Source organism: Hibiscus syriacus, unplaced genomic scaffold, assembly GCF_006381635.1.
Source record: "Hibiscus syriacus cultivar Baekdansim isolate YM2019G1 unplaced genomic scaffold, ASM638163v2 tig00015461_pilon, whole genome shotgun sequence".
Classification (NCBI taxonomy): Eukaryota; Viridiplantae; Streptophyta; class Magnoliopsida; order Malvales; family Malvaceae; genus Hibiscus; species Hibiscus syriacus.
Window position 1 is genome coordinate 10060 of NW_024062364.1, and position 14619 is coordinate 24678.

A 14619-nucleotide genomic window follows, 5' to 3' on the forward strand; every position below is an offset into this window, starting at 1 on the left:
TTAATCCAACAGGGCCTGCCACAAATATTTTTACATGGGAAAATAATTTTTGAAAATATTTCAATGTAAACAACTTGTTTTTATGAATGGAGAGTGGTTTGTGGAAAATGTTTAAGGATATAGTTTAATTTAAGATTAAGAAAAAACACCTCTGATAATGTTTAAAAAAAGTTTAATATTTTTGGTTGTGCGTAACTTAAAATGTTAAATATTTTTGTCTGTATATTTTCTTACAATATTTTCGGTTTAATAAAAAATATTAGAAAAATAATATTTTAGGTTTTGTTCAATTAAAAATATTAAAATTCTTTTTAATATAAGAGAACTATCCTTTGTATTTTAGTATAAAACTAATTGATAATATTACTTTTAATAAATCATTTTTAAAATACAATAGTATTTTAAAGATGTGAGATTAAATTATTTATCTATAGTTTATTTTATTTAATTTAAAGTATAGTTTTAAGTTCAATATAATTTTTAGTGGATCATAGTTAAATTTATTAAAATAGATTAAACTTATATTATCTAAAAAATTTAATATAATAATAAATTCAATATGCACTGAATTAGATGATAATTAATTTTATTGAATGTGATTTTAAGTTTATTATAAAGTTTTAAAAAGAAAAAAATGTCTTTCCATTTTCATAAATACCTAACAAAAATTTAGTTTTGTTAAGTATATATGTATTGAGTTTTGGAATACATATCCTCACGTATTCTGTAAGGCTATATTGCATAATAATAATATTTTAGATGTGTATATATAAAATATATAAGGTATAAAAAGTTAATTAATTATTGGTAAATATATGAATTTATATGTTATACAAAATTTAAATCTCAAATGTATTTTATCTATTAATTCAAATAAAATATTATAAAAAATTATTATGATAAAAATTATTTTTAATTTAATTTACTCCATATTTAATATTAATAATCTAGCACTTTATCTTGCTATACTGACTAATTAGTAATAATCTTAAATAGATTTTTAATTATACAAACTAATCTATATACCAATGAGATATAAATTAATTTATTATATTAAACGATAATACGTCATACTAATAATGTTATTATTTGTTTCAAAAAATAATATTATTATTTGAATTAAAATAATAATTAAAAAAATGAAAATCGATTTGTGTGAGACAACCAAAAATCTATTTCTAAGTGAAGGAAAAAAAAAGCTTTTATTTTACTTTTAGACGGTAAACCACAATGGCGGGAAACACGAAAATGCAACACAGCTCCAAAAAGAGGGGGAAAAAACATTAAATTCTAAAGGGCGAACTAAACTCCATGATTGTTCACAATCAATTTCTTTATCTCTTGCTGCTGGTAAATAATGGACAAATATTTGACTCCTTCCAAACCCTATACTGAAAATCCAAGCCAAGGTAATGATCACTTCCTTATTTTTGTGTCGATCTCATTTTCTATTGCTCTGAATTTTTAATACTGGGTGAATTTCAAAATGTTCGTTCAAATCCAAAGGGCGCGTTCATGGCGAAGAAGCGAGGTCGAACTGAATGGAAAATTTGACCCCAAATACCGCCACAGCCTCTCTTCTCTTCTCATGCACTCTTATTCCGAGGTCTTTCAAATCCTCTTCTTCTAAATTGTTTAAGCTTTTTTTTATGGTTGGTTTGGTCAATTACTGATATTTGCTTTTATGACGACTTAGATTGGTGCGTTTCCGCATTTTTATCACATTGATGAAAAGCCATGTCAAACCCATGTATGCGCCAAATTGGTTTGTGATGATTATTCCGTTCAATTACGCTGTTTAATTTGCTGGATTATGACCTCTAAACGTCTGTTTCTAGATGAATCGGATTAACAGTGCTGTGAATTTGGGTCATCAGCTTCCGTTCAGAATGTTTGTGCTTCTTACCTCTCTTTTTTTTCTCCCCTATTTTCCAGCGAAGATACACGTATATTTATGGTTTTTGTAATTGGTATCACATGTTTATTTATTTATTTTCAGTTTAAGTCGATTGTTTTGCTTTTCATATTTTGCTTTGGAAAATGCTTTATACTAACTTTTCAAAAAGTGAAATGCATAAATGCTATTATGATAAGGATTTTTATTCACAACCATAACTTCGTGTAGAGTCATTCATGGAACATAATCGATCTGGTAGACACAAGTAGCAACTAAGAAAATATCTGGGAAATATCAGAAATAACGATACCGATGAATTAGGCCTCAAGCTTTCTTTTTTCTCTTGATGTTTATAAAGTTCTATTGTTATCCATTTTTAGTAGAAGACAATGATTGACCTGTATAACAAAATATAATCAGTTTTGAGCAAATAATGTCATAAAGCATATGCTATAGATAGGTAGAATCTCATCTTTGACTGAATAAAGTTTTAGATGTATGAACAATGGCATAGTATTTCAAATCCCATTCTTTGCTTGGGCTTGAGTTTTAAAGTGCAATTCTTTCTCTTTGATTGGAGGTATTTGCTAGATAATTCAATCTAATTTTAGTTTCTAGAATGTCATTTATTTTAGTCCAGAATGAAGAATTGATGATAATTTTATTTGGCCTTTCTTTACTAGGTTTAATTTCTTCTACAATTACTGGTTATTACAAGTCATATTCTTGAAAATTAAATTCACCTAATCAGTTAATCATCCTTTTGTTTTAACATTCAACTCTGCATTTTCAAGACATGGGAATTGTTGGTGGTGAAGCTTTTTGATATCCTGTCTCAAATTTCAATTTATTCATGCATTTTGTTTCATTTCGAAAGACAGCTTACTATGATTCTTTATCAGGCAAGGAATATCTGCAGTTGACTTTGACAACAAGGTGAAGCCTCACAATACAAATAACAAAATTATAGCTTGCAGTGCCTTCTGATGATAAGTTTGCCCTGTTAGCATTGTTTCTTGATCGTCTTTTGGTTTATTCATATTTCTTGTAAAGATTGTATATAAAGAAAGACACACACACATATGATTTCGATGATTAAGAATGAAATATTTTGGAGTACAATCAAACTTGAAGTAATGGGCCGATTTATGCTGTTTAAAATTTGGTTCGTAAACATGTTTAGAACTTATCAAGCCATATTTTGAGGCAAAACTTTGAGTTTATTAAAACCCAACATTTCAAGGTAATATTCATTGACCATTTTCTTTCGGGCACGTTTCATTTGAGTTACAGATGGGGAGTAGCTGTCTTCCATCCCATGAATAGCACCCTCCCCACTGCAAGGTTCAAACTTGTGATCTCCATTTTGAAAATTCAAGTTCTAATTATCGGGGTGTCCAATTGGAGACAAACAGAAGTGGCCAAATTATTACATGTTTGCAAATAATTTTAATCTGTAAACTGCATTTTAGGGACTTGGTGTGTGTAGAATTGGTGTTTGTTGTGGATTGTTGTGTCCATTGGTTCATGTGATATCTGTGAGTAGAAACTTCTTTCAAGTGTTTGCACTGATCAAGGCTTGTAATTTGGATTGTGGCTTTAGGAGTTTTGTGTTATTTGCGTGTGCAATGCCTACCACCTAACTACTAAATAAGTAATTGAATTTATGTTTTACGTCCTATGTGGCATTTTTGTGGCAACGAGTTAATTATTAATGAGAGATGCTTGATATTTTCTTAATATCATTCTCTTATCTCATCTTTTCCTTTGCACTGCATTTTACTGTTGTTGTCCTTTCTCTTCTCTCCCCAACTTCCCTTGATATTTTAAGCGATAAATGTCTACAGGGAATATACTTGGTTTCTGTGACAAAATCAGGGTGCTTAACTGTTCACGACTTTGAGACTCTATATTGCCAGAGTACCGGCTCCTTGCCACGTAAGTTGATCAACTTGTTTTCCACCTTTCCCCTTTCCTAACTAATCCACATTCTGTCATGAATTGTGTACTTTTGTGACAATTTCCTGACATTTTCGGTACATGCAAGTTACATGTGTAGAAAATGTAAACAAAATTCCAGCATTTAACAGTGATTTTGTGCATTAAGGAGAAAGACATTTGGAAAAGATTGTTCATTTGGCGTGCCTCTTTAAACATGGGGCCTCTATTCCTAGGTCTATAATGCTAAGTGTTCAACTATATATCCAAAAATTTGGTTTGATGTGCACCTTTTTGCATAATATTGCATAAGGGTACACTTATGAGAGAGTGGAGTACAAGTACAACATGCTTAATCTGTAGTGTCCAGTAGTTGCTGATTTGTTGGTTATGTACTGCCATCCACTGTTTTGGTTTAGGAGTCAATTTTCTATGATGTGAATGTCACCTGAGCCATCATATTTTGTTTGGCTGTACTGTCTTACCATCCTGAAATTAGTTTAGGATTCAGGATGTTGTTTAAATCAGCAACTTGACTCATCACCCACTTGGATGGACTGTTTACGGTCTTTACTCATTTTTGCTGCCCTATGCATACGTATTTATGTCCTCATAGGTTTCTTGGGGGTGTAGTAAAAGGCTGTATTGCACCTCTAATGTATTTTGCATGATATTATCGACATCTACAATGGTCATGCTTAGTTGATTAAGTTTTTGTTTTACCTGGATAATTATTCCCACTTCATCTTAATCTTAAACTCGAACCAAGGATGATGATAAACTTGGTGGACCTAAAGAGTTGCTTAACTTAATCACTACAAAATCTCTTTTTGCCTTGAATTTCAAGTAAAATGTATACCCCCAAAAAAAAAAAAAATCCGGACACTTTTGAAGTGTGAATATGTTTTACTCTTTTTATTTCTGATTTTTTATCTGGACTCATACAAGCGTTCATCTACGCTAAATTCCTAACCATCCACCTTACTTTTATTCTGTTATTTCCTTGGAATAGCCTTATATGAAGATGAAAGTAAGCATTTAATGCACCTCAATTTGCAACAACTTGATGATGTTCGGTGGAATGTTGCTAACCAAGATGAGGTTCACTTCCATATTGTTCGCGTGTTGTGAGTACTATAAATTATACGCAAATAATGTGCAAGTATACACAATCGCTCAAGTAATATAATGATGAGTGAGTATCGTCTCCACAGGGATTGGGTGAAATTACTAAAGTCTAACCAAAGCAATGCACTAAATTATCTAAGTATAGTTAGTCTTGATATATACAAATGTCATGGTAATATAAATATGTATGCCGGTGGATATGGAGTGATAGTCTGATGGTGTAGCAAATGGAAATGCAATGGCAATGATGGATGTTTAATGTTGAGTATGGTGAAATGTCAAGGCAATGAAAAATGGTAAAAACAGTAAATAAAGATAAAATGAAAAGAAAATAATCCTCACGTGACAAGCTTCCAAGAGAATGAATGGTAGGGATTGATCTACGGATGCTAAACTTATTTCTCAAGTATATTTAAGCTAACTGGTCTTTACTTACTCGACAGGGCTTTCCTAAAGTGTTCTAAAGAACCTAACAGAATAGGATGCCAAGGCATCTACTCTCACTCAACGATGTTGGACAGCCTACCCTATTGATAAAGACACCCTTTTTAGTCGTTGAAATCCTATCCTAGTCTCTTCCGAGATCTAAGGGATTAGATTATAATACTCCTAGGCCGGTTCAAAGCCCCTTGAAAATACTATAACCCATTGCTTATGAGGATCTTATTTTGCGTTTCTTCCGAATACTTACAAGTATTTTTAGCTTAGGATTCTTTTGAATACCTAACCTTCATCTAAGAAATGGACATTTCTATGCCTCTTACAAGCCTAGATGGTGAAACATTCATAAGCAAAGCAAATAAAGAACCAAAATAAACTTAAATATACCATTAAAAATAAAGTTCAAACAACCATTAAATCAACCACCACCAAATAAGTTAGTTCATGGTGGGGTTCAAAATATCCAAACACAAAGTCATGAAAATATTTGTTCCAACAATCCACAAATAAATATAAAATAGCAGCAAAAAGGGAAGTTGAGAAGAAGCCTTCGACGCGCCACCGGAGGTCTCTTCTCGGCCACCACGAATCACCTAGCTCGCTAGCTCATTTCGGCTCCTAGCTCGCCACTCCTTGGAGCTTTATCAATGGAGAAATATCCCAAGGAAGAAGAAAGGAAAAGAGAAAATAAAAAATGTGATTTTTGCTACCGTATGTGTTCTCCCTCTCCTTTTTTTCTCCCCCATGAGGTATCATATATAATAAAAAATATCTAGGGGTAATGATGAGGTTGTTGGGTGCAAAATACCCCTCATATCCCTAGAATCACATGTTGGGTGTGAACCTTATCCTCTAAGTGGCAGTGGTCCTTTGGCAGCTCTGGCAGGTGGTTATAGCAGTCCTTCACGTGCAAAGCCAGCTGTCCAGTGCCAGCTGTCCTTATGCAGAAATATTTTTTTGTCTTTTTCTGCGCCGGAAATGCCAAGTCATTTCAATATGCTTTAGCAACGTGTGATGCCGCGGCATTACTTCCCAAAGAATCCTTTTTTCTTGCTATTCCCTGCACACCACAAACAAATTGCACCTTTCCCTCAAACAGCACCATTAAGAAATAAAATAGCACAACCACCACAAATGCACTATATGCAACTACATGATCCTAAAATGTCTAAAATGAGCTTTTAAACAAACAATAATTTAAGTGAAAAAGGCCTTAAAAGTATTTTTAGGAAGTTAACACATATCCACAAAATTTCATACAGTTAGATATTTCTATATGGTCAAAAAACATTTTACTTTATTGTTTTTCGCACTTGCCATATGCAAAATGTAGCTGTCAGCATAATGATCTTGTTTACTGTGCTAGGTTGTGTGTACCTCTGTGAAAAGTAATGAAGTACTGATCTTTGATATCGGTTATATCTCTTCTAAACCAGTTGAGGTAAGTTTCTCTTTTGGTTTCCTGGTCATATACGATAAGTCTCTTTATTGGAGGTATTGATTACTGATCTTTGTGGATCAACTAATTGTAGATTCATGCCTATATGATTGTTGATACTTGAATATAATAGTTGGGTTCTTTCCTTTCAGCTCAAGTTTTTGGGTTAATTGAGCATTCAATTTAACATGGTATCAAAGTTCTCGAGTTTGAAGTTTGACAGCCATTTCCCTTTCTAATATATCTTTAATTGGTGTCTCATTGCCTATAGTTATAGTTTGTTAAATTAATAAATATATTTAGTGTCTCATTCCCCTTTTAATATGATTCTTGATACTTTGGGTTAATTGGACATTTAGTTTAATACGGTATTAAAGCTCTTGAGTTTGAACTTCAACAATCATAGCCCTTTTTATTATATCTTTACTTAATATGGTTCAAAAGAGTCTTGTATGTTAAATTAATAAAAGTATGTATTTTCTTTATGTAGAAATCTACTAGTATATTTACCATTTTTTTTAAAAAGACCAGCTAGGGCATCATTTAGGTGTAGATTTATTATGAGGTATTTATGGACATCAGGATAGAGAAAGAAGACTGGTTTCAGGGACTTGCAACGAAACATGAAGTCTTTAGATGATAATTGATGAAGATTGATTTGCTGAACACCTTTTTAAAAAGATTATGAGGACCATGGAGAGTGAGGGTCATGTAGAATTGAGTATTGCACTTATAGTTGGTAATGACTTTTCCAGTGCTTCCGGTTTAGCTCTTTTTTTATCCTGTGTACCAATTTGTGACTAAGGGAGCTTCAAATAGGTTTTAATGTAGTCATAATTTCTATTTATGTGATAGGTTCCTCGAATAAAATTATATGGTCATTATTCTTGTCTTCAAAACTTAACTGTCAATGAATTCGTAAAGTTTGCCTATATCTGACTAGCTTTATTTCAGTGTATAATGAAGACTTTCTTCATTGTTAACTCAGGTGTTCAGAACAAGACGTACTCTCTCTGTTCTCGGTTCAGAAGTATATAAGGGTTTATGTGCCATAGCTTTTACAACTGATGATTCCAGGTTGGTCAAAGGCTGAGAAAAATCCTTTACCCCCACCTCCCCCAAATGATGAAAAAAATAAAAAAAATTATCAGACAACTAATGTAACTGTTCAGGCTTATCTTTAATAAATCTGCACTTGGTTTTTGAAGTCAGTTATATTATTTAGTTAAGTTGACCCTTTCACATTTGAGAAACCTCTTCCGATAGCGACCAACGAAGTACAAAAAACATAAAAACATCATAACCTTGGGTAACAAATTCTAGCGCACTGATGTTGATTCATATTATTATCTTATTTTTCTCTCTGGTATAAAAAGGTTAATAATTCAGCAGAGCTTTGCCTGAATTATGCCGTTGATATCCATAAGACAAGTTTGAAGTGGAAGCTATTATTCTAGAGTGTTTGCTTTCCTTGTATGCCTTTACTAAATTTTGACATATGAGTTTTTGTATAACTTTTTTTTTATTTCTATAGTTTCAATATTTTGGGCGTGAAGATCAAGGCAGCCCAGTCTATTTTCCTGTAGACTAGAATCATGGAAGTTATTATTTTGAATCATCATATTTATTTGGTCATTCTAAATATTTTGTATCGTTTATATTGATCTTTTCTGTGCTAGCCTAAAATCTAGAGAAATAATCACCTGTAACTTAGTTGGAACTAGAGACATCGTTGTGTTGAAAAACTAGTTATTGGTCCTTGTTATACATTTAATGAAGTAGCACTTAAATTTTAGGTACAGATACATGTTGATAACAGTTTACAGAAACTTGATTTGCTTGATTTTCCATTGAAGTCAGTCAAGAGGCTTTGTTGGTGAGAAACAAGCTACTTATTGACCCCTTTGTTGGTTTATAAATTTTTATTAGCCATCTTTGTTATGACACGTGCCCTAGTAAATCTTTCGAGTTCTCAGATATATATTTATGCCTGGGATTGAGGATCCTGACTAGCCAAGCAACAAAAATAATCAATAGTTCAGCTGATTTGTGGCTTAATTCTTGTTTAAGCAGTTAGGCTTTGGAATTAGTATCTTTATGAAGGATTTGAGATAATTTTTGTGTTCTAATGCCAAGTTAACTAATATATTAATTATTAAAGCAGCTCTTAACGTTCTTGACCCAGTATTTGATTTTTTCTGATGATTTTTGGATCTGTAAATGGAGTGTTTTATTTTCATTGCTGATAGTTTTTGCTCCTGGATTTCTGCTCGATGAATGGTTATACAACATATGAAGGCTGCCATGTTTTCTATATTTTCAATGTTAATTTGGTCATATGTTGTTGAATTGAGTTGGGCTCAACTGCTTAAACTTTTCTTCCTTCTGGTTGGTTGCTATAGGTTAATTGCTTCTGACACGCATGGTGTAGTCAATATATGGGACAGAAGAAAGAGCCATCTTCCTTGCCTTGAGCTTATAACTGGTTCCCGTAGCACCCTCAATACTATCCAACCGCATGTAGATAATCAGGTTCACAAATTAAAGAGCTCTCTTTTGTTTATTAAGTTAACTTATCTGAATCCGTAGGAAAGATGTATTTGTGTTACTATCCTTCTTTTTATGTTTAAGAGATGAACACGAGATTCATTCTATGTTATATGTTATTTAGCCACTCAGGCTTGGCTAAACTGTTGCTACCCTTAGTACGGTTGAGATCTAAGGTTCAAAGCCCCAGGTCCCCTAGTACCTCCTCTTATGTGCCAAAAAACAACTACAAAGGAAATGGCAAGTTTGGAGTTTCATTTGCTTATGGCTTAGAAACCATTGGTTCCAACTTGAATCATAGGTGATTGATAATATTGATTTGTGGATTGGCTTTATTTATCAAGCTCCAAGGCTGATAGATTGGAACCACCTTGATGCTTTGTGTTGGAAAGAAGAAAAAACAAGGACCTAAAGTTATTTGTAGTATTCTTTGAAATGCATAGCTATTACATAATTAACATTATAATACAAAATTCACAGTAAGGAACATGATCAATAATACATTAATGCTGATTGATGATAATAACATACGGAAATTTTCAATGCATTTTATATAATTATATTATAATTAATGTTTTTTCAGATTCTAACAAAATTGTTTTTTTCTTATTAAAAATTGTGTTTTTGCTAATGAGTGCAACTTGACCAAAAAAATTAGGTTGTCGTTCTACAAAGTAAACGGTCACATGGTCTAAAATTTTAACATTCTGTCAATCGACCCTACATGGACTTTTTGTAGAAGTGTGAAGACTAAATTCATTGAAACTAGGGTAGAGGGATTAAAACTGCCAGTTTTAATTAGTAGGGGAATCAAATTCAGACTTCGATTTATTTATTCTTTAATTCTTGAAGAATGATATTGATTTCAAACTTACAGAATGGGTGTGCTTATAAGAAATAAAAATGTTTACCCATTTTAGTTGGGAAAAATGGAAGTCAGTGTGACTCAAGGGTGCTCTTCTAGTTTTGTGGAAAAATGGAAGTCGGTGTGACTCAAGGGTGCTCTTCTAGTTTTGTTAAGAAATCCATTGTTTTTGCGTCCAGTTTACCTAAGTTTTACATTATATTATTGTAATTTTGCTTCTCTTAACATAGTGCTAGCAGCAAATTAGGTGGTACTACCATAGTAGAATAATTAGTAAAGTTATTAAAAACACACTAAATAGAAGGAATCCACACCCCTTTTAAAGACGCTACATGATTAATTGCTTGTAATGCTGTCTATTTGAGATTTTGAATAATCCTTAGCCTTGGTAAGTGCATTTAATGCAGACCATTTTTGGGGCTAGTAAGGATGGCAATATTTATATGTGGGATCTTCGAGGGGGAAGAACATCTGCTGCTTTTCAATGTCATAATGAGGTAAGACCTTGAGGTTTGAATTTTGATTTTTGGAATATACACCAGTACAATGTATAAAGTTGGAGTTAAAAATTTGGTCAATTACTCTTCACTGAACCCAGTCCCTCTGATAAGTATTAATTTATATAAGCTTAGATCTCAAACACAAAGAAAATGTAAGTTCGTGATTATACTTTCAATCAAGACGTATGTTATGTAGCTGAATATATAATTCTTCCCTAGAAGGCAGAAACCATTCCCTTCTATTTGCATGAATGACAGAAAGAATGCTGAAATAAGAATGTTGAGCAATTTTGGAACTTAATTGTAATAAAGATGTATAATAAATATTAGTTAGTCCTTGCTTATTTACTTTATGCAAGGTCACCATGATTTTTATATATGGAGTACCTATTTGTACCTCATCAGCCGCCCCCTTATGATGAATTCTTTGCTTTTACTGTGCCTTTTCTATGTTGCATATTGTCAAAAGTCTGCCGGACTGTCGCTGGTATTAACCATCATGCTTAAGAGAAAATGGTACACAAGGGTGCAGCGGCCATCCTAAGCCAACATTTTTAACTGTCTGGATTCAGTTATTGATGATATATCTTTATGCCTATAGTTAACGAAGCTTTGGAAGTTGACAAGATAGTAGTTTCTTATTAATGCTTGTACTGACATTCATGATGCTTTCCCTCATTCAGGCAGGTCATCCTCCTCTAGTATCTTTGAAGTTAGTATCAATGCTGTCAAAGATTGGATCTTTAAAGGTATGCTCTATTAAATTTTGGTCTTGTTCTTTCCCTCAGGATACACATGCTTCTGTTAGATTTTCATTTTCAAAAGGCCTTTAGATAAATTGCCTATGAAGGACCATATTTATGAATGTCCAATATATGTGTACCTTCGCAAAAGTACATTTAACCTATCTAATGAGTTGTGATTGTCCTTATTTGATCTGGAACTACCAGAAAAAAGCAGTAGTTATATAATGTGAAGTTGATGTAAATGCTTCTAGAATGAAACATAGGTTACATGGGAACAAACCACCATGAAAGTAAAAACAGAATCAGCCCAGTTCGTTTCCATAATGCAAAATAAGTTTTATAATGACCGATTTCCTTCGTTTTTCAGGCACAATCAGATATTGTTCCCAAGGAAATACACTCCATTGATCTTGATCCTTCTTGCCCGTATCAATTGGCATTCCATCTAGATGATGGTTGGTATGTAATGGAATGAAGCTAATTACTTTTTCCTTCATTAATAATTTAGTCTGGATTATTGATTATGTTGACACTTCTCTCACATTTGTTTTTGTGACCTATCAGTGCTCGACAAGCAAGGAAAATAATATTTTTAGGGTTAACTACATGTGGTACCCAAATTATAGTGAAATTTCTGATTTGGTGTCTAAAGAAAAGAATATTTGCAACTAAGTACTCTCCAACTGCAACTAAGTACTCCAACTTTCATTCCATAAAAAATTGCACCTCTCGTGTCCTTTGTTAGTCAATTGACAAGGATCTGTCTCGAACCAGCCTCCCCTTCTCTATCCCCCATTTCTTCTCCTGATTTTTTTTATTTCTTAGTTTTCTATTTTTAAAATAAAAAATGACATGCCATTCTTCGATTCATGGAAGATGAATTGGAATTTGTAGTACAGTTGGTTTGTTGTCATCAACTGCTTAAGAAATCATTTTTCTCGGTTAATGATGTTTTCAACGAAACATAAATATATTAGGGTTACAAATGAAACATAAAATAATAAGGATAAGTTGTGGCTGTAATATTTTATAGCTTATTTATATTAGGGTTACAAATGAAACATAAATGAAATTTATAATCCTACCCATCCAAAATGTATCTAATATTTAATAAAACTGAAATAAATAAATATTATAATGTAAGCTCCGATGTCACTTTGATGTTTTCTTTCTTTTCAATTCCTCATGCCGTGCAGGTCAGGTGTTTTGGATATTTACAATTTAAGAGTTACGCATGTTCATTGTCCTCCTCCAGCTTGGTTGTAAGTAAAATTGAACAACTTCGGTGTTTCTCATATTTTATAGCAAGATATTGAGAACTTATGTATGGTATCTGGACATTTAGTTCATTTTTTTTAAAAAAATTGAATTTGTTAGGACAGGAGCCAGCATATCATCTGATCTGTTATACTTGAGAAAAGCCTCATGGCTGCCAGCATCTTCTGTAAGAACCTTTTTATCATAGTTTTTTTTGGTTCAGTTTCATTTTCTGTAACATTATAAAACGTTCTTCAGTTTTGCATTACCACATAATTGTTTTTAAAACTCAGGATAACCATCAAATTCCTCAAGGGGATATAAATTACTTGGCACATTAAAGGAAACCTAACTTTTGAGCATTGTGCAACAATCAGCTAAATCATCTTCATATAATGCTTCAAATTCTTTTTGACTATATCTAACGCTACACTTTTGTACTATCGGCAATTTCTATGGCTGTTGCCTTGCGTACAGTTTTAGGTAATGCAGGACTGTTTTGATTAACGATATCCTTCGATACATAGTAACATATGCATCACATAGCCTTTTCTGTGGGTTTTAACACATATGGGCTCAAACTATTATGCTCTCTTCGATCCCAGTATGCATTTTAAAAAAATCTCACACCACTATTTGTTTGGTGTAGATTTATGCAGTAGGATCATCATATGACTCTGGCATTCATATTTTAGATTTCTATCCTGATACAAGCTCTCCCAGTCACGTGGACTACAAGTAAGGGGCTTCTTAAACTTTCATACGTTAGCCATCAGGTTCTCTGGAGGTCAATGGATTATTTTGGTTGTACACATGGTTTACATTTGCTTGTTCGAATCTTAGTATTGTTCTTGTGTGAGTAAGAGTAATTCAAAACAAGCAGTTTGTCTGTGTAGTCATAACTATTTGCTTATATTATGAGGCGTTCTCCTTGGTGTATGCTTGAAATTCTTTTTTGCACCTCTTGTTACGGAACATACTGTAATTTTCTCACCATGGTTCAGAGGCAGTGTGTTATTTTCATGCGTGTTGTTGGCTCTTGTTTTTTTTTCATGCTAATTAGATATTTAATATTCAGTGATTACTTCCATGTTAAAGGCACCACTCATGCTAGGTGCATATTCATGCATGTTTTTATGTAATGTACTAACATATGATATGCAAATATTTTTTGTACAAAGTCATAAGAAATAATCCAACTGTTGTCCATGTTTCTTTCAGGAATCGATTTTCTTTTTCACAATTTTCTTTATTTATCTTTGTTTTTCTAGGGAGCATGAAGAAAGTATGTCTGAGATAAACCGCCAAACAAAGAAAAACATTTTTGTTCCGTTATCTGAAGGTGTTACCGCATGTGCAAGTCATCCCCTTAATGGTACCATCATAGCTGGGACAAAGGTGTTTTATTCTGATTCCTTATATTTATATATGATCGATGTAGCTTCTTTCAATTCTCACACTACCTCCTTTCCCTCATACAAGTTACTTACTGTAGATCGTGTAAGCAAGTTCAATGGACTGAAAGTAGACTTATGTCGAGTCCTAATCGGAGCGTAGGCTAGTACTCGTAATTATATGGACACTTGATCCTGATTATTTGCTAGTGAGATTGCATCTTTATGGTAATCAAGCTAAGTGAAGCAGTGGTCATTCTATTATGCTTCTTGACTTGTACAAATCAAAATCGTTATGATGATTTATTTTGATTTAAAATTGTTTCAGCATTCATCATTGCTCGCCATTTCTCAACCACACCAGAAATTTGTGCAAGCGACGGAGAAGGCCCTCTAGAGTTGGGAAACTGGTAACTTTTCCTACTATTTTGTCATAAACTCAAGGAAAAAAACGGTAACTTAAAATCG

At 32.8% G+C, this 14619-nt stretch overlaps 1 protein-coding gene across 2 annotated transcripts; it reads left to right on the top strand.

Moving 5' to 3' along the window:
- The first annotated feature begins 1450 nt into the window (after positions 1 to 1450).
- Positions 1451 to 14615, top strand: LOC120207902. Of its 2 annotated transcripts, none has more exons than XM_039207303.1 (17): positions 1451 to 1606; positions 1697 to 1765; positions 1839 to 1891; positions 2800 to 2833; positions 3745 to 3835; positions 4848 to 4936; positions 6771 to 6845; positions 7831 to 7919; positions 9245 to 9374; positions 10662 to 10751; positions 11438 to 11503; positions 11868 to 11959; positions 12697 to 12762; positions 12878 to 12944; positions 13407 to 13495; positions 14029 to 14155; positions 14480 to 14615. In XM_039207303.1, exons 1-17 carry the CDS (start codon positions 1487 to 1489, stop codon positions 14546 to 14548), a joined length of 1416 nt encoding a protein of 471 aa, XP_039063234.1. In that variant the 5' UTR covers positions 1451 to 1486; the 3' UTR covers positions 14549 to 14615. The 2 variants fall into 2 exon arrangements, with proteins under 2 accessions (XP_039063234.1, XP_039063235.1); XM_039207304.1 differs by having other exon boundaries at positions 1697 to 1750; positions 14480 to 14614.
- The last annotated feature ends 4 nt before the right edge of the window (positions 14616 to 14619 follow it).

Excerpts from the sequence above, each read along its gene's own strand:
- LOC120207902 (XM_039207303.1), top strand. The coding sequence starts at position 1,487 with ATGTTCGTTCAAATCCAAAGGGCGCGTTCATGGCGAAGAAGCGAGGTC. Across the intron at positions 2,834-3,744 it reads CAGTTGACTTTGACAACAAG|GGAATATACTTGGTTTCTGT; the intron begins GTGAAGCCTCAC and ends AAATGTCTACAG. Across the intron at positions 11,504-11,867 it reads CAAAGATTGGATCTTTAAAG|GCACAATCAGATATTGTTCC; the intron begins GTATGCTCTATT and ends TTCGTTTTTCAG.